At 36.2% G+C, this 19,358-nt stretch overlaps 1 protein-coding gene across 2 annotated transcripts in view; it reads right to left on the bottom strand.

Moving 5' to 3' along the window:
- Positions 1 to 19,358, bottom strand: part of PCCB (propionyl-CoA carboxylase subunit beta) — a 52,562-nt gene that overhangs the window by 20,641 nt on the left and 12,563 nt on the right. For both annotated transcript variants that reach the window (XM_056793652.1, XM_056793653.1), the window contains exons 6-9: positions 15,640 to 15,750; positions 10,139 to 10,247; positions 5,647 to 5,767; positions 2,789 to 2,870 (exon numbers count right to left, since the gene is read on the bottom strand). In XM_056793652.1, coding sequence (XP_056649630.1) covers positions 2,789 to 2,870; positions 5,647 to 5,767; positions 10,139 to 10,247; positions 15,640 to 15,750 — 423 coding nt within the window. The remainder of the gene's footprint in view (positions 1 to 2,788; positions 2,871 to 5,646; positions 5,768 to 10,138; positions 10,248 to 15,639; positions 15,751 to 19,358) is intronic.

Genomic DNA, 19,358 nt, shown 5'->3' with positions numbered 1-19,358 from the left:
ATGGGATACTCCTGGCAACAATATGGGGGTGGTTTGTAATTTCCTTCTCCAGCATGTCCCCATTTTATAGATGAGAAATGGAGGCAAACAGATGACAAGGTAAATAAGTCACTTGTCCAGAGTCACACAGCTAGTAAGGGATGAGATTTAATTTTAATTCAGTGCTTCTTGGCTTCAAGCCAGGCTAATATACTACACTAAAATACTACTATGATATTGCCTTCTTACCTCTCTAGCCTAATGTCCCATGACCATCAATTCCCACCAGAGATTCTGAGCCAGCTTCTTTCATCAAGAAATATCCTCTTTCTCTATTTATCTCCAACTATTCCTCATTATATCCCTGTCCCCAGCCCTAACTTAAGTACAGTTTTCCCAGCAATTTTTCACTTGTGTGATTTCATGGTAAATCATTCTATGGTTATTGTTATTTCATGTGACTTGGTCTCAGCTCCTGCAGAGAGACAACTTTTCAAGGGCAGGATCCTTGCCTTCTCATTCTGTTTCCCACAACATTGATTTTTTGTGACTAGATCTTCTTATTTTACACAAAGTGAAGTTGAGCAGCCACTCCTGGGCTTAATGCCAATATGGACACTTGTGAGAAGGGAATTCCCCTCCAAATCAATTAAGGACCTGGAATTTCCCTCCTTTTGTTTTGATGTAATCAATCAGCAACCTTTGATGTAATCAATCAGTGTTTACCATTGAGATGTGCAGGGATAGACAGGCCCTCAGAGAAAGGAAGTTGAAACCCAGGAGATGGGAAACTGATTCCACAGGCACTGCCCCCCTCCCCCGGGCAGTGCCAGGCAAATTAAGGAACTATGATTGGTTCTTGAGATGTGACATGGGAGAGCTAGTGGGTGGAGAAAACTACTTATAAAGGCAAGACCAAGGCTCCACTTGGACACTTTAAACCCCTCTCATAGGGGTTTAAATGTACTCTGACAAGTCTAGATGAGATGTACTTTAGCTATAAACTGAAGAGAACTGTGAGGACCACTGGCTGGAGATTGAAACTGAAGGACCCCTGCTGATGGTGATGGAATCATCAGAATGGCACAAAGGGTGGTAGGCTAGGCAACTCTCTACCTTTCCTACATTTCCCTCTCTTTACTATTACTACTTTGATGTAATAAAGTTACTAAAGCTATTAACAGCCTCATAATTTAATTTTAATTATTATACAGTGCAGAAGCTTTAACCAGCTCCATTTTCCCAGCCTGGGCCAATATGCCCCCCCCCCCATGGACAGTCTGGCAGCTCCTTACTCCCAGGGCTTATCATCTGGGTAGTGAATGCAGTTCAGACTAAGTCCTGATAGGCTTCAGTCTTACTAACACTTGGACTTCCAGAACAGGGGAGATCCAACAGCCTTAGCTTCTCTAGCATTAGTGACCATAGGTATGGGACATCCCATTCCCAGAACCCTACAACACTACTACAAGAGGCTCCATCATTCTTCACAACTGATCCAAAGTAAAATGAGTGACGGTTCTGCCCTCAGGGAGTTGGTCACCAGATAGCTTTCTTCACTGTTTCCATGTCTTCATCATTCAAGAAGATGCTTCCCTTCCAAAGACTTGCCAAGTAAGTAATAAAATAGGTAGTGCTATATGGGTTAGACTGGAGAAGGCCAAAAGAAGCTATTCCCAGCCTTTACTAGTGCCAGAGATCCAAGGGATTCCCAAGAGTTCCCTCTCATAGGGGTTTAAACGTACTCTGACAAGTCTAGATGAGATGTACTTTAACTATAAACTGAAGAGAACTCTGAGGACCACTGGGACTACTCTAGACTGGCATAGAATATAAGCTGGCCTAGCTTTGAGTGTAACTCTCCAATAAGGATATGGATTCCACGGGTTCCCACAAAGCCATCTGCAAAGGTTCTAAACTGGTGGTTTAATGTAATGTAAACATTCATACGTAGCATGCTTCAAGGGCTTTAGAAATCTCCTGATAAAACTTGTTGCCCTGGTGAAAATTAGTGATTTAGGGGACAGCTGGGTAGCTCAGTGGATTGAGAGCCAGGCCCAGGGATGGGAAGTCCTGGGTTCAAATATGGCCTCAGACATTTCCTGGCTATGTGACCCCAGGAAAGTCACTTGACCCCCCACTATCTAGCCCTTACAACTCTTCTGCCTTAGAACCAATACACAGGACTGATTCTAACATGGAAGGTAAGATTTACAAAAAATTCGTGATTTACAAGTACCCTGAGAGATGCCTAAGGCACTCTACAGGCTTCTTGAGAAATTACAATTTTTTCATATATAGGAAAAGGCTCAAACTTTCAATTAAGTTCTCAAAGAGATCCAGTTCCAGTGTTTTCAAAGGAATTGAACAAGATAACCTCAAACATGTCTCCTACTGCTATAATTCTGTGACTTCAGAATGTTAGAATAAAGATTTTTTTAAGCACTCCAGGAATCAAATTATTATTATTTACAAATCAATGGAATAAAATAAGTTTCACAAAGACTATGAATCTGGAAAGTTATCAAAGTTTAGGAAATGTTTATTTTGATAATAGTAAATATTGTAAAAACCAAAGTTCTCTATTGGCCTATTTCTAATCTATTTACTATTTCTGATTATGACATTTACCTCCATGACTACTCCCCATAATAAAAAATATATATTATCTCAATGAAATAATCTTTTAAACCTTTGCTGGTTGGTACTCCAAAATAGCCCACTTCAAACCTAAAGCCTAATAGTCCAATCCTCAGCTAGTCCCCCACTATAATCAGAAAGATTCAACAATGTTAAAGGCAGTACTTACTGCATGTACTATGTCCACCATGTCATAAGCTTTGGTTGACTCTGCTGGAACAAGTGTGTCCAGCTCAGGAACCAGGCGGTCACTGTGCGTAAGTAATAAGAGAAGAGGACACAATTAGTAATTAGTTAACCCACAAGCATTTATTAAGCACCTACTCTGTGCAAGGCACTGAGGATAAAATGACAAAAATAAACCACTCAGAAAGCCAGCTATATGACTTCATTGTTCACATGGTCAAAAAAAAAATGACCACCAAATATAGTCTTACATTTAGATAGAATCATAAAATGAATCATTTAGTTAGCACTTACTGAATACACAATAATCAGTGTTTATTTCAACAATAGCAATCACTATTATTCCACTGAACAAGGGTGAATTGCTCAATTAGTTGAACTACTAAGAATGGGAAAAAAAAACAAAAAAACATGAGCAGCTAATGACCTCAGCAGTAAAGAAGGGCTCATTTTCCTGAATGCAATTATTTTAACAAGATCTAAATTAAAAAACAAATGCTTTGGAAATAAAAGTGCCACCTTTACAATGGGCTCCAAGTCTCAGAAAGCTGAGCCCCCAAAGCCACAAAAGAACAGCAATGGCCTTTTCTGCTGTAACAGGAGAAGCAGAAGGAGAAGAAAGGCTAAACATCATCTAGCAATATCTGGCCTGACCCTGTGGTTTTACTGATATAGAGAACTCCCAGATGAAGAAATTCCCCCTACTGATACAGGTTAGCACCTGCTCTACATCCTGAAGTCTTAGGCGAAAGTTACTTAACCTTTCTTTATGCCAGGGGCTCCTTTGGTGGTCCAGGGAAGGATGAGAACTTCTTCTCAAAATCATGTTTTTAAATGCATAAATATAAGACATGAAGACTACAAAGGCCAATCACACTGAAATTTAATTACTGAAATATTAAAATAATAAGTTCAGAGACCCTAGGTGAAGAAGTGCTGTCTTAGAAAACTGCCTAGAGCACTGGCTAAGAGTTGCATAACCAGGGTCAGCAGGCCTTGAAACCAGACCTTCCAAATCCTGAAGATGGCTCCCTATCTATCATGACAATCTTCTCTGTTTAATATTGTTACTGTTATTATTATTAATTACATACTTATAATATGTATTTTTATTACTGTCTAATACTGCCAGGCTATTTCAAGTTTGTGGGAGACTGAGATAAGTAGTTATGTGATTCAAGGTAATAGCCATGGATACAGTGAAAATTCTTTATTACCTCCCCCAAACAGTGGTTTTACATTTAGACTCAGTAAGGGAAAAGGGTCATCTTCTTTACTTGCCGTCACTGAACAGGCTGGTCCTTGACAATTCCCTGACTGGGAGGCAAAGAGAAGGTCAGCCAATTAACCCTGGAGCACCAAAGTGTGAGAAGAACATCAAACTACAGAGAGTGGGGAATCTATCATGTGACTGTGGGCAAGTTATTTCAGCTCTTTTTGACCTCTCCGTTATCTCCAAAATGAGGAAGTTTAGCCTTGACAACTTCCAAAATTCCTCCCAGCTCTGATGGCCTCCAATGGAGGATTCTAACAAATCTCAGACCCCTAGAAGGATAAGTCATTGATGGCAATGACCTCTTTGCACAGCAGAGATCTGAAAAGACAAGTGAAAAAAGTGGTTTCTTTTTTCCCTTACATAACTGTAGTTCCTCTGGAATAAGCAAGTGCTGACAATAAGGAAAAAAATGTGGAAACAAAGGCCTAACCATTCCATTAAGGCTATTTGTTTTTCTCACAATAATGCTTGTCATTTATTTCCAAGCCTTCTGAAAACCTCTCTGGGTGTGACTGACTCCTTTGCAAAAACTTCTAGAGAAAAGTAGGAAATGTAATGGAGTGACTAGATCAAGGAGTTTACAATGTTTAATGTAGCTTTCCCCCCAGGAAACAGGCCATCCTTGACCGGGATTAGTTTCTTGATGAATACATAATTACTCTGAATAAAGATAACCCAGGAGGTAACTAGTCCTTTCCCAACCTCATCTTATATGTCAACATCCGAAAGTGGTTTACCTCCAAGCACTTAAGGTCTGAAAAGTCAAGCAAGGACAAATCAGCCACTGATTTCTGTTTGGTGCAAGAGTTGTGCAAAATAGGGCAAGGAGATCTGGGATGGCTGAGTGAAGAGAGGTCCCCTCAGACACTGCTCCACGAGGTCTAGCTGGGATTCTCTTCCTTGACCTCTAATGTGCTTTATTAAACCATTTCCTCTTAGACACTCTGGAACCCGTGGGCCGTGAGACACCAACGCTCACTCAACACAAATGCCCTCTCTATAGCCAGGTGCTTCCCACTGTGGCCTCCACACAATGGCCGCGCCCATGATATAAACCATCATCAAAAGACTCAGGATATTAACATGCCCATCGTTCTAGGGCTGGCTCTCATCAGTGAGCTTTTATTAAGGTCCTGTAATATGGCAGGCACTGGGCCAGCTGCTGGACTAGGCTACACTTAGTTTACCAGTTTACATTTATATAGTGTTTAATGGTTTACAGAGCACTTTCCGTCTTGTCTCATTCAATCACTATACCAAACCTGTAAGGTAGATAGTGTAGGCTGTACTATTTCCATTTTGCAGAGGAGATCAAAGTAATTAAACAATTTGGTTGCAGTCAAAGCCCAAATACTTTCTAACTCCAAAGTCCACGTTTTCTTCCATGTTGCCTCTGATGTCTTAAGGAGTAAAAGTAAAAAAAAGTGGCTTTTTCTCTACTACTGAAAGGCCCAAAGGTACTCTTTACTTTTAAAATCTGACCAACACATAACGCTACCCCAGAGGTCACAGGCCAATCCCAATGCTGGCCTAGGCATCTAAAGTCGTAATTCCAAAGCATTTACCACAGATCGTGGCATTCACGTATTGGCGCTGGATCCTGGTTACTTAAAGGTAAGTAGTTGAAGAACTCCCGGAGGTTAAACAGGGCATCGACATCATTTTCAAAGGCTTTGTGTGCCACACCTAGAAAGAAAGGGCAAAGGGAGATTAGGTTTCAGAACAGATCAACCAAAGGGTCCCAAACTACTGTTTAAGGATTGGTCCTGCCATTTGTATACATGCTTGGAAAAAAATGCCCTTTAGGTGATGACATTCATCTAATGCACCATTTACTATTCTAGGCATGGTGTCTGGGAAAGAATGCTGCATTTCAAGTAAGAAGTGATGGCAGCACAGTGGATAGAGCACCAGGCCTGGAGTCAGGAGGTCCTGAGTTCAAATCTGACCCCAGACACTTCTTAGCTATGTGACCCTGGGCAAGTCACTTAACCCCAATTTGCCTAGCCCATACTGCTCTTCTGCCTTGGAACTGATACTAAAGTAGAAGGTAAGGGTTAAAAAAAAAAAGATGGGTTTAAATAGCTAATTACAGCTATTTACCTTTGTTACGTTGGACAAATCACCTCAGCTCCCTGGGCCTTAGATCCTCATCTGTGTAACAAAGGGGGAGACCTAACCAGTCTCCATGGTTCCTTCCAGTTCTAAATTTTATGACCCTAAATTGATTCAAGACTACTGCTGTGATTTGGAAGTACGCCCAAAGGGCTATAAAACTGTGCATACTGTTTGATCTAGCAATACCACTACTAGGTCTATATCCCAAAGAGATTGAAAAAGAGAAAGAAAAAAGATCTATTTGAACAAAAATATTTATAGCAGCTCTTTTTGTAGTGGCAAAGAAGAGTAAATTGAGGGAACATTAGTCCATTGAAAGGGCTATAAAAGATATATGATTGCAATAGAATATTACTGTGAAATAAGAAATGATGAGCAGGAGGATTTCAGAAAAACCTGGCAAGACTTATATGAACCGATGCAAAGTGAAGTGAGCAGAACCAGGAGAACACTGTACATAGTGACAGCAATACTGTATGATGATCGACCTCGAATGAGTTAGCTATTCTCAAGAACACTAAGATCCAAGACAACTCCAAAGGGCTCATGATGAAAAATGCTATCCAACTTCAGAAGAAAAAAAAAAAAACCTGTGTTTGAACATAGATTGAGGAACATAATTTTTAACTTTACATTTTTTTTGATACATGCCTTCTTTTACAACATGACTAATATGAAATGTTTTGCATGATTGCACATGGATAACCTACAAATTACTGTCTCAGGGAGAAGAAAGGGGAAAAGAGAAAGAGTGCTTAGAACTCAATATGTTGAGTTCTAAGTTATAATAAATGTAATTGGGAAAAATAAAATATTACCCCCCCCAAAAAAAGACAACTGCTATAAAAGATTATTGTCTTCTCTAAGTCATTTAAAAGAAAAAAAAAAGCACTAGAGTAGTTCAGGGGCTTCCAAAAAGGTAGAGTACCTTTCATAGCATAATAACAGTAACCAGACCTCATTCTTCCTGTTTAATTCCAGACCCAATAATGTATAAGTAACTGGGCCTATATATACCCACATAATACAAAGAAAAGCATTTGCCCTAGAATCAGAAGATCTGAGTTCAAATATCAGCTCTACTGCTTACTACCCTGGCCTTAGATAAATGATCCAGCGAACAACCCCCTAGCCTCACTCAACCTCTCAAATAAAGGGGTTAGAGTAGAGCCTTGAAGTCTACTCTACAATGATGTGAAACTGACCTACATTATATACAATTATGTGAAACTGACCTACATTATATATGACCATTATATATGACCTACATATATAATGAAATGGATCAATAAATTCTATAGATTGTCCATCCAACTGTACATCATAATCAAGGGAATAGAAATTAATCATCCATTTGTTTCCCTATATGAATGGTTAAACTGAATTCTTGAGTGGTTACAGATATCCAGCTGGAGGTTCGACAAGGTTCTGACATTTGATTGCAAGCAGTAGAATATGGCTTTCCCATCCATGACATTCTCAGAAGTTATCAATCATAATTTACTAAGAACTAAAGGAATGGGCAATTCTTTGTGGAAGGTGGAGGAGAGTAGTAAAAGATAGAAACAATATTCTCAAAACATATATTTCCCAATTAGAAGTCTAATTTGGATTTTAGGGTATTCATTTTAGCTCAACATTTCAATAAGTGTTTATAACACACTTAGGATATGCCAGGCTCTCTACTAGGTGCTAGAGACACAAAGACAAAATGGAAAATAATTCTAGCCTTAAGGAGTTTAAAGTCTACTGGAGGATTACATTAGCTAAAGAGAAGTAAATTGGAAATTAGTTTCCAGTAGGAGAGGAATCCTAAAACATTATCTTTAGGAAGTGGTCCTGGAGCTGAGCCCTAAAGAGAAGGAGGAATTCAATGAGACAGAAGTTAAGATGGGGTGCATTCCAGGTCCTGGGGACAGTCTGTGCAAAGCCAGAGTTTTCACTTTAGGAAACATGCAGTAGGTTAGTATAACTGCTCTTTAGAGGAGCTAAAGGGTGGTCATATGCAGGAGAAAAAAAGCCTGGAAAACAAGACTGGAACCAGATTGGGAGGAGCTTCAAATGTCGAGTTGAGAGTTTGTATTTTATCCTACAGACCACAGGGAGTCACCAAAGATTCTTGAGCAGAAGAGGGCCTTAGTCAAACTTACCCTTTATTGAGATTATTTTGATGGATATGTAGTAGATGGCTTGTGAAAAGAAAAAAACTAGAAACAGAAAGCACAAAGTTGGCTGTATTTATTTCATGCTAACTTGGTGCTGCATTTTGAAAATTAATTTAAAAGAAAATCAAGGCACTGGTAACCTTCTATAATTTTTTTAAGGCACATGTTCATTATCAAATTGAGGCTGTTGTGATTAAACTTGATTAAACTAGATATTTTCAGTGATGTGAGCACACCAACCACCAATGCAGATTTCAAGTTCACCTCTCTTCTTGGGAAATTTTTATCCCTGTTTTCCCATAAAAGCTGGTAAAGAAATTAGAGGTCTTCCTTTGGATTTTGAGTATCTTGGCAGCCCTAGCAAAGCAATTTGTTATCTTTCCTTTTTGCTACATAATCAGCTACTCTCCTTTTCTCTCATTTATGCTCTCAATGTCTCTGATTAAATAATGCTTTTAAGAAAAACTTGGTCAGGTAAGACCCAAATGCATTTAACTCCACATACTGAAATTAGCTCAATAATTGATCTGAATCAAGATATAAAATTCCCATGTCATATTTCCCACCACAAGGAGAATGGACAACCTATGGGAAGAACTTAAGAATCACAAGATTTAGAGCTGGAAAGATCATTAAAGATCATCTAGTCTATTGAGGCAGTAGTTAGAGCCCTGGGCCTCAAGTCAGAAAGACCAGAGTTCAAATACAGCCTCAGACACTTACTAGCTGTGTGAACTTGGGCAAGACACTTAACCCTGATTTGTCTCTGTTCCTCATATGCAAAATGGATACACAATGGAGAAGGAAATGGCAAACTACACCAATGTCTTTGCCAAGAAAACATCATAGACAAAGTCCATGGGGTCACATAGAGTCAGACATGACTGAACAACAACAAACAACAACTACCCTGGGCAATTCACTTAACCTCTGGTTGTCTCGGTTTCCTCAACTATAAAATGAGGATAATGACAATACCTCCCACATAGCATTGTTATGAGGACAATGGAGATAATATTTGCAGGGCACTTGGCACAATGCCTCAACACAGTGCTTAATAAATACTTCCAACCCTTCTCTCCTCCATCCTTTTAAGAGCCTTATGTCACAGGTGAGGAAAGCCAGAAATTCCATCTTCTCCCTCTATACTTCCCATTACATATAACCTTTGGGCATAGTGTCATCAGATCCTTACACCGACCTAAGAGGTTTTGTTTCCAAATATGTCTACAAGGTCAGAAACAGGCTCTCGAACACCATTCACACACCTTTCTATGGCCTGACATTGGGGATGTCAAATTTCTACTGGGAGACTAGGAAGGCTTGGGATGCTCTAACTGCTTACCAGGACATTTCTCTTGGCAATTTTAGCATCCAAAAGACTGCAATGTAAACACTGGAGAAAAGTGATTGAAAACAGCTTCTCATTTTCTCTGAGTGTGAAAGAACCTTCCTATTTTCATCTGGTACAAACCATCAGTGAACTTTGGGCAGCTCTGGCTTCTTAACTCTTTTTACAATAAAAACTACAAATATAACAAAAAAAAAATCTAGTAGCCACCACCACCACTACCGCTCTGATCATTGTTCTAGAGTCAGAAATGTTACCACTGTGGAACCATAGAAGTCTTTTCTTAAAAATTTCAACCATTAGGAAAAGATTCAAAAAATGCTTTTCAAAAAAATAGGTAGTTTATTATCTATTTCAAAAAGTGTTTCAATCATTTTGAAAAAGAGAATCTCTAGCTGACAAGGACAACTGGATCCTACCCACCTGACATTGTTGTGTGTGTCTTGGCACCACCAAGTTCTTCTTGGGTAACATCCTCATTGGTGACAGATTTTACTACATCAGGGCCTGTGATGAACAGATATGATGTGTCCTGAAATCATAGATTTCCAGACAAATCAATAAAAAACATCTGAGCTGGAAGAAAGAGCATTTAGTTCAATCACCTCATTTTACAGACAAGGAAAACAGTCTACAAATGTCAAGTGGCCTATCCCAAGGTCACAGAGCTACTAAATGTCAGGGGAAGACAATCATGGGTCTCTTGATCCCTAGTCCAAATTGAAGATAAATTTTCATGGCCATACTTTTATTCCTCAAAATAGTCACTTCATTAGGCTATTTCTACTCTTGATTCAATACTTATAAATGTGACTTGTGATGTTGATAACTTAAAAAAATGTGTCTAAGAATAAGAAGATAACAGGACAGAGTACATCAAAGCCCTTTGCGACACACAATGCAGTACCAATTAAAGATATGATTCAGAGCACCACACCAATTAGAGATAGGATACCTATGCTTATTGCAGTTTATTTTTAAAATGAGAAAAATGGTGTAGTAAGAGGCTCTAATGTCTTTTATATCTAAAAAGAACCTGAAGTAAAGGTAGGAGAAACTCACAGACAAACAGTTGCACACAACAAAGAGAACAATCCTCTTCTGAAAAATAATCACTTAAAACCATGTATTGTTGAGTATGTACAGTATTACCCAGAAAATGGTTCTTGATTCCCAAACTTAGTCTTGTGTTATTTCAATACACCTGATTATACCTCAAATCTCATGAAATCCTCAAAACAAAATTATTCACTTTTAAAAAATAAGGCTGGCTTTCAAGGAGAAAAAGTTATAAAGACATAGGCTGATGGTTTCCTTTTGTTTTTTTTGAGAGGAATGAGAGGATCATTTGAATTAAATGAGAGTAACTGAGAAGTGAAGTAAGACAGTTTTTCACTAAGGCTCAGGGCAACATCACCATCATCATCATCATCATCATGAGGATCTTTCTCACTTATTTGTTGCCTGAAGACATTTCTTATGCACCTACCAGCAGCTCAAGCAAGTGAATATCTGCTTGTAAAGGTAAAGGTAAAAGCACTGAGAAATATAAATGTTTATAACCCAAGGCTGAATAAACAGATACCTGAAATGTGACTCAAAAGACTACTTGCTTCCTTAATTTCTATTCATTCTCAAGATAGCTATGTTATTATCTATAAATATATATATATATATATATATATATATATATATATATCACTATGCTATCTGCACAGTTGCTATTTTAAGAAGCTAATCTGTCAGAAATTTGTGATATACATATAGGTTTATCTTTCAGAAGATAACAATTAGTTGTTCTCTATATCCATTTAAGACAGGATAAGATTAAATAGACTGAAAAGTTCCAGAAGGATGGGAGAATGAGAGGATGCAAGGAAGCCCCACCTCTCCCTCAAAAATAAGAAGGGTTAAAAAAATTAAAACTACTAAAACATTTACATGAGAAAATTTAAACTTACCCCAAATAAAAGTTAAGGAAACTGAAAAACTGATATAATTTTTATTTGCATTTGGGGTTATTACCAAGAGGGATTGCAAATTTTTCATACAGGAATGTTTCCTACAAATGTTTTCTCCAGGAAACATTTAAGGAAAAAAGAAGTATATATATAAACTGAGAAGCAAAATAGCAAACAGTGGGAAAATGACAAAATGTCAAGATATCCAGATACTATCAAATGGATAAGTGACATTTAAAGAATTTAAGGAAGAATCAATATAGGTGAGAAAATCATAACAGGTTACTTTTAAAAAGAGCAAACACTGATCAGTTAAAAACATCATAGGAGGAACCAAAGACAAAAAAAAAGAATATTTTAAAATATAATTAATCAAGAGTAAGTGTAAACCTTAATGGCCAATATGGAAAATGTAATAGAAAGAAAAAACATATGATCCAAAGAAACTGAGAGGAAAGTTAGTATGTATAAACATCATAGAGAAAGCAGGGGAAGGAAAAGAATGAACTTAAAAAATAAAGAGATATAAAAATCATGAAGTTATAAATTTGAAGTGCAGAACTATATATAGAATTATTATTATTGTTAAGATCACTGAGACAGTCTACAAATAGAGAGAAAACTCAAAGAATTTTATCAGAATATTCTAGGAATCCACTTAGGGAAACTCTCCATAAATATTTTAAGGGAAAAAAAGTGATACTTTACAAATATAATTTCTTGGCTTCCAAAACGGAGAATTTCAAATTCAACTCTCCCACACACATTGCCATTAACAATAATAATTACATTGCATAATAATATTGCATTACATGTAATAGATAATTTTATTATTTTTGTTATGCAAAAAAGTTAAGTGTGATCCCTTTGATAAAGGCACATTGCCACTAAACATTAATACTACTACAATATAAATTGAAAGTAAGAAAACAATTGGACTAAGACAAGGAACTGGTTTTATGAAAAAATAAAACATAAACCATTGGTTAATTTCATCAAAAAAGAAAGAAGAAAATATAAATTATCATTATAAAAATGTAAAGGGTAAACTGAAAACCAATGAAGAGAAAATTAAAACAATTATTAGGAGTTATTTTGCCCAATTATATGCCAATAAATTTAATAATCTAAGCAAAATAGATGAATATTTAAAAATATAAATTGCCCATATTAACAGAAAATAGATTACTTAAACAATCCTATCTCAACTAAAGAAATTAAACAAGGCATTAATAAATTTCCTAAGAAACAAGGGCCAGCTAGATACACAAATGAATTCTACCAAACATTTAAAGAGCAAATAATTCCAAAACTATATAAATAATTGGAAAAACATTAATTGCCATGGATAGGCTGAGTGAATATAATAAAAAAGAAAACTCTACCTATATTAATCTACCTGTTCAGTGCCATACCAATCAAATTACCCCAAAATTATTTCATGTAGCTAGAAAAAAGAATGAATTTCATTTGGAATAAAAAAGGGCCAAGAATATCAAAGGAATTAATTAAAGAAATATGAAGGAAGGTAGCTTAGCTGTACCAGATCTCAAACTGCATTATAAAGTGACAACCACCAAAACAATCTGGTACTAAGAAATAGAGTAGTGAAATCAATAGAATATGTTAGGCACTCAAAATGTTACAGTAAATGACCACAGTAACCTAATGTTTAACAAACCCAAAGACTCAAGCTTTTGGAAGAACTCACTATTCTACAAAAACTGCTAGGAAAACTGGAAAACAGTATGGCAGAAACTAGGCACAAAGCAACACTTCATACCACATGCCAAAGTAAAGTCAAAATGGATACATGATTTAGACCATAAACAAATAAGAGGAGCCTAGAATAGTTTGTCAGATCTGAGACATAAAATATTTAACTTTGTCTATATTAAATTAAGCAACTAAGATTAGAAGGGAAACAACAAACTGGGAAAGAAACTTTATAGCAAGTATCGCAGAAAAAAGCCTCATTTCTCAAATATATAAAGAACCAAGTCAAATTTATAAATTTATAAGAATACAAAGTATTCTCCAACTGACAAATGTCAAAAGGATAAGAACAGGCAGTTCTCAGATTAAGAAATTAAATGTATCTTTAGTTATATGAAAAATGCTTTTACTCACTATGAACAAATACTCTTACACTATTGATAGGCCTATAGATTGGTGCAAGCTTCTGGGAAAGGAAATCTGTTAATAAGAGTCACCTCACTGTTCATATCTTCTGACCCAGCAGTCTGATCCCACTACTAGTGTAATAAGAAGTTATTAAAAGGGGGAAAAGGGACTGACTTATGCAAAAACATGAACAGCTGATTTATTTGTAAGCAAAAACAAAAACAAAAAAACTAGAGACAACCTAGATGACCTAAATCAGGGAATGTCTAGGTAGTTTATATTATTAATGTAAGTAAATAGTGTTATACTATTAAAACATGAAAATGTGAATATGAAGGAAAAAGGAAAGACATAAAATAATATACTGCCATGCCCACAGAATTAAAATATGCACATCAGAGAGGCAACACAGCATAAAATATCCTATGTCCAGTCAGGAAGACTAGGACTTAAAGAATCTTGACTCATTCACTGATGAGTTGAGGAGCCCTAGGCAATTCACTGGTCCTGGGCAGGTCTCAGTTCCTCATACATAAAATGAGATGGTTGGGTCTAAATGAACTCTAAGGTTCCTTCTTATTTGAAACTTGCAATCCTATAACAAGTCTATATTTTTAAAAAAACAAGTTAAGCTAACAAAAAAGTACACAGATAGATTCAGAAATGGACACAAACCAAGCCAGTGCTACTACTTTGTTCAAATTAATTTTCCATATGCTTTGCATGACTTCATGTGAATAATTTATATCAGATTTTTTAACTTCTCAAGGGATAGGGAAGGGCCATGAAAGAGGAAGAGAACTTGGAACTTAAAATTAAAAAAAAAACTAATGCTAAATTTTTTTTAATATAAGTGGGAATTATATAACAAAATAAAGAAAAACATATTTTAAAAATAATTTTCCAATTAAATTTCCAAATAGTTTAAGTGTTAAGGTTTTATATCAGAATATGCTCCATATTGTTGGGTTACTTATTTTTATTTGGTCAGCATCAGTCCACACATAACATTTAAATAAAATCACTTTTAAAAGATGAAATGGCCCTAATAGAGCAGAAAGTTAGATAATAAGAAAACTTAAAATTTCTAATAAAAGTTATACAATCACTTTCCCTGGAGATTTTAAAGGAATAAGACAGACAGAGAAGGTAAGAGGATAAGGCTTAGAAACTGCACTAATTCTCTGGTCCTGTGCCTAGAAGTCCTTTCAAACTTTCAATTCTCTGGGCCTCAATTTCCTTAATATTCAGAAGGGTGTCAGAATGATCTTTAGAGGCCTGTCAGTTCTAAAATTTAATGACTGATCAGTCTGCAGAAACACTAGCACATTAGATTAGTGGTATCAAACTCAATTAGAAACAGGGGCCACTAAAATATGTAGGGATCCCCGAGGACTTCATATTGACTTAGAAAACCACATGTTTCTAGTTTAAAATGAACATATTTCACTAAACATTTCCTAATTATATTTTAATCTGGTTCAAGCCACATTCAGGAATGTTGTGGGTCATTGGCCGTGTTTCTAACATCTTTGGATTAATGATTTTGGGAGATTATTTTCCATTTACAGATTTAAAACTGTTTAGGATATATTTGTAATGCACTTAACATTGAAAACTGATCCTAAATCAAATGCATGGTACTCTGGCCAATGAACCCCTCAGCCTAATGATGCCATCCCACCACCTTCTCAACAGTAAGACTTTATCATGCACAGCACTCTGAAATCCAATGAATTTAGATAACAAATTAGATCTAGGTCATGCATTAATGTTACTACATATGAGAAACTACACAATTCTGAAAAGAAACCATGGAAATAGATACCAGAGTCTTACCTTCACCATGAATGTGAAGTCTGTTAAGGCAGGAGAATAGACAGCACCTCCAGCACATGGGCCCATGATCAAAGAAATTTGAGGGACAACTCCAGATGCCATGACATTCCTCTGCCAAAAGAGAAAAAGCAAAGGTATCTAGTTACTTGAGCACGTTCAAGGTTTTATCAGCAAACAGATAAAGGCAACAATAAAATAACATTTGTATTATTTACACAGAAACAGCATCTAGGCAATAGCAAAGAAATGCTATAATCTGTTGCTAAAGTTCCTTTTTCCCCCTTCTGGCTGCCTCCAAGGAGCATAATTTGGTAGAATGTTTGGGGAGCCAAAAGAAAAGAAGTGAGTTCATACCTACACACTTAGTAAACATGTGGGAAAGTACTTAATTCCCTCTAAGCCTCAATTTCCTCATCTGTAAAATGGAGATTATGGGTAGGTATACACCAGCCTCATAAATCTGTTGTGGGAAAAGTCTTTCATAAAAAATAAAAGTGTTATATAAATGCAATTTTTTATTGATGCTATAGCCAGGATGGAAGCTGGGTAGAAAGTGTGTGGGTTTTCTTCCACTACACCTGTTCTCCCTTTTCAACTTCCATTAGGATTTTTCTATTTTTCCAAGCAAAGTTCCCTCTAAAGGAGGGGTTGTTAAGGAAGTCCACATATAAATTTCAGGGAGTTCATGAACTTATGAGAAAAAAATTACAACTTTATATTTACTTACCTATCACTAAAACATTTTTCTTCAATTATGAATTTTTTAAAAAAAGAACATTATTCTGAGGGGTCCATAAGCTTCACCAGACAGCCAAATGGATTCAGGATATTAAAAAAAAGGTTAAGAACTCTTGGTTTAAGTTTCTGACAATATGTAACACCCATTCGTGTTAAAAACTAAAACAAATATGAAAACATAGGAATGAACAGACCTTTCCTTAACATAAGTAGTATGTATCTAGAACCAAGATTACATGTAGAAGGGATAAACAAGAGACTTAACAGTAAGATAAGGAGTAAAGCAAAGTTATCTATTATCATCATTACTATTTAATATAATGCTAGAAATGCTTTATCTCAATAAGAAAAAAAATTGAGGGAATAAGCAGAAGGCAAAGAGGAAACAAAATTATCACTTTTTGTAAATGACATATTATTTAGAGTACCATAGAGAGCCAATTAAAAAACTGACTGAAGCAAATGATGGTTTTAGCAAAGTTGCCAGATAGAAAATCACAAAAATCATCAGACTTTCTGTATATTACCAACAAAACTCTGAAGGAAGAGATAGAGAAATTTCATTCAAAATAACTATGAAATGTATAAAATACTTCAAGATATATCCTCCAAGACACACACAAGCATTATATAACACAACTAAAACGTTTTTACACAAATGAAGACAGGTCTAAAGAACTGGAAAAATATTACCTGCTCAAGGATAGGCTGAGCCAATATATAATAAAAATGACAATACTCCCTAAAATTACTTACCATGGTGAACTATCAAGAATTATTATTATTTTTTAAACCCTTACCTTCTGTCTTAGAACTAACTCACCCCCAACAGGTTGAGGAGTTGGAGAGGATGAGAAGAAGAGAAAATGGTAAGAAAAAAAAAGACAAATTCCCATTTGTTCTGCTAGGGCCCTCATCATCACTGAGGCAGTCTCTCTAAAAGACAAAATGAATTTTCCAACTAGCACCCTGTCCATTTCAGAATATTAGAGGGGGGGGAGTGTCCCTCCTTATTCCCATTCACCTCTATCTTTTCCTGGGCAACCTATACGCCACAAACCAAGGAAACAAGTGACACCAGCCACAGAAGAAAATGGTGCTGACTGGCAGGGAGAGGGGGAAAGAATATTGTACCACCTTAGGGGTAGTATTTAAGTTGCTGTCCTGACTCTCTCACTTTAAGTTTTCCAATCTCTTTCCACAGATATTCCATCAGTCATTTATACTCTGACAAACATACTTACTCTAGTGTAGGGGTTAAGTCCATAATTTTTTTTTTTACTATCCCGATAACTATATATCAATATATTTGGTTTCTTTTGTAATCCCAGGTATTTTGTTTTATGTACTTAAAAATATTGTTCTGAGAAGGGGTCTATGACACTAAAGAGGTTAATAACCTGGGCTCTAGAGCCTCAGTTCCACCAGGAGCAATGAAAGAAACCCTCTGAAGTCCTTTTCCAGAAAGTTAGAAATAGGCTAGTTTAATTTTGCAGTCTACTTAATCCTGCCTAGCTAACTGCCTGCCTTTCTTGTCCCTTCCTTCACCCATCTACTCCTTCCTCTCCCTGTGTTGTTACATAGAAGAGGTTACAACTCCTTCCTCATACCGACAACCCCCTTGGGCTAGATCTTCCTCATCCCACCCCAGGCAAGCCACTTAGAGCCTCAGAGTCCAGGTGCTCAGAAAAGAGTATATATGGGGAGGGGAGAGATGGAAATGTATGGAAGTCCCATGAGATGAAGGTGAGAAGAAGAAGGATATGGTGGAATAGAATCGGGGCAGGGAGCATAACCCCGGGAGTCTCTGGCCAAGGCTACAGAGAGGAATTGAGGGACATGGGCAATGGCCCTATTTAAAGGTTGAATTCAGAATCTTTATTTTATATATTTTTAGATTTTTTTAAAAATTTCTTCTCTTTAATGAATATTTTTAAACAAAGAAGATAATATGTATACAACTACTTCGAGCTAATTATTTGTTTGATTCTGAGAACTTATTATATTTATTTTTGAAATGCAGGATTTTTGTTTTATAGAATATGTGTTTATATGGAGGATAAGAATCAAACTGTCTAAGATACAACAGAAAATTGAATAGCACTACTGCTCATCGCAGGGTTCAAACAAATGATATGAGAAGAGAACAACAAAAAAACTGGGCAAGGCTATGGAAATTACATGAAATTATAGTCACTGCCATTTGTATACACAATTACCACACTACGCAATGATTATATGTATCACTAAATAAATGTCAGATTAAATTTGCTCTGAATTTTGATTGCAACATTAAATATTGTTCACATAAGCTTAGCATTCAGAATTGTTCATTGTTGCCTGCTTACAACGTTAAACAAATTAGAAAAAAATGGTCATAGATTTGCACAGTGTAATAAAACTCAATTATATGCACATTCAGAAGACAACGTAGAATGCTATAAACATCTTAATGTTTTAATATGTTGGGATTTTTATTTCAGTTTTTCTAACAATTATTCTAATAATCAGAATAAAAGCTTGTTGAGGGCAAGGAATACTTCATTTATATCTCTATATCCTCAGTGCCTGGAATGGAGTAGGTACTTCATAAATATTTGCTGAATTTTAATTGAACAATTTAAGAAATTATAATTAAAAATATTGTTATAGCCAAGATTCCTTCAAATGCAGGTCATAGAATTTTATAATGATATATTGGAATACATAATCTCTAAACTGAACTTCCATATCTAAACTCTGACAACTTTAACTATCTTTGCCCCTGATCTATGTAAATTCTCAGGCAATTTTCAAATTTAAATGTAATTAGTGTCCCTTTTCTCTACTGGGAGGAGAGCTGATACAGGAAAGAAAGGTTAAAGAGAATGTGTCAAACCAATGACCTAAATCTGGCTCCCCACTTGATTCTTTTTTGGTCCCTAGACTAATTTTGTCATAGTCACTGTCAATAAATCCCAAGAAAAAAATTCTCCCCTGGT

Source organism: Monodelphis domestica, chromosome 4 (assembly GCF_027887165.1).
Source record: "Monodelphis domestica isolate mMonDom1 chromosome 4, mMonDom1.pri, whole genome shotgun sequence".
Lineage (NCBI taxonomy): Eukaryota > Metazoa > Chordata > Mammalia > Didelphimorphia > Didelphidae > Monodelphis > Monodelphis domestica.
The sequence above is the reverse complement of the archived record's forward strand: the minus strand, read 5'-3'. Positions and strand labels throughout refer to the sequence as shown.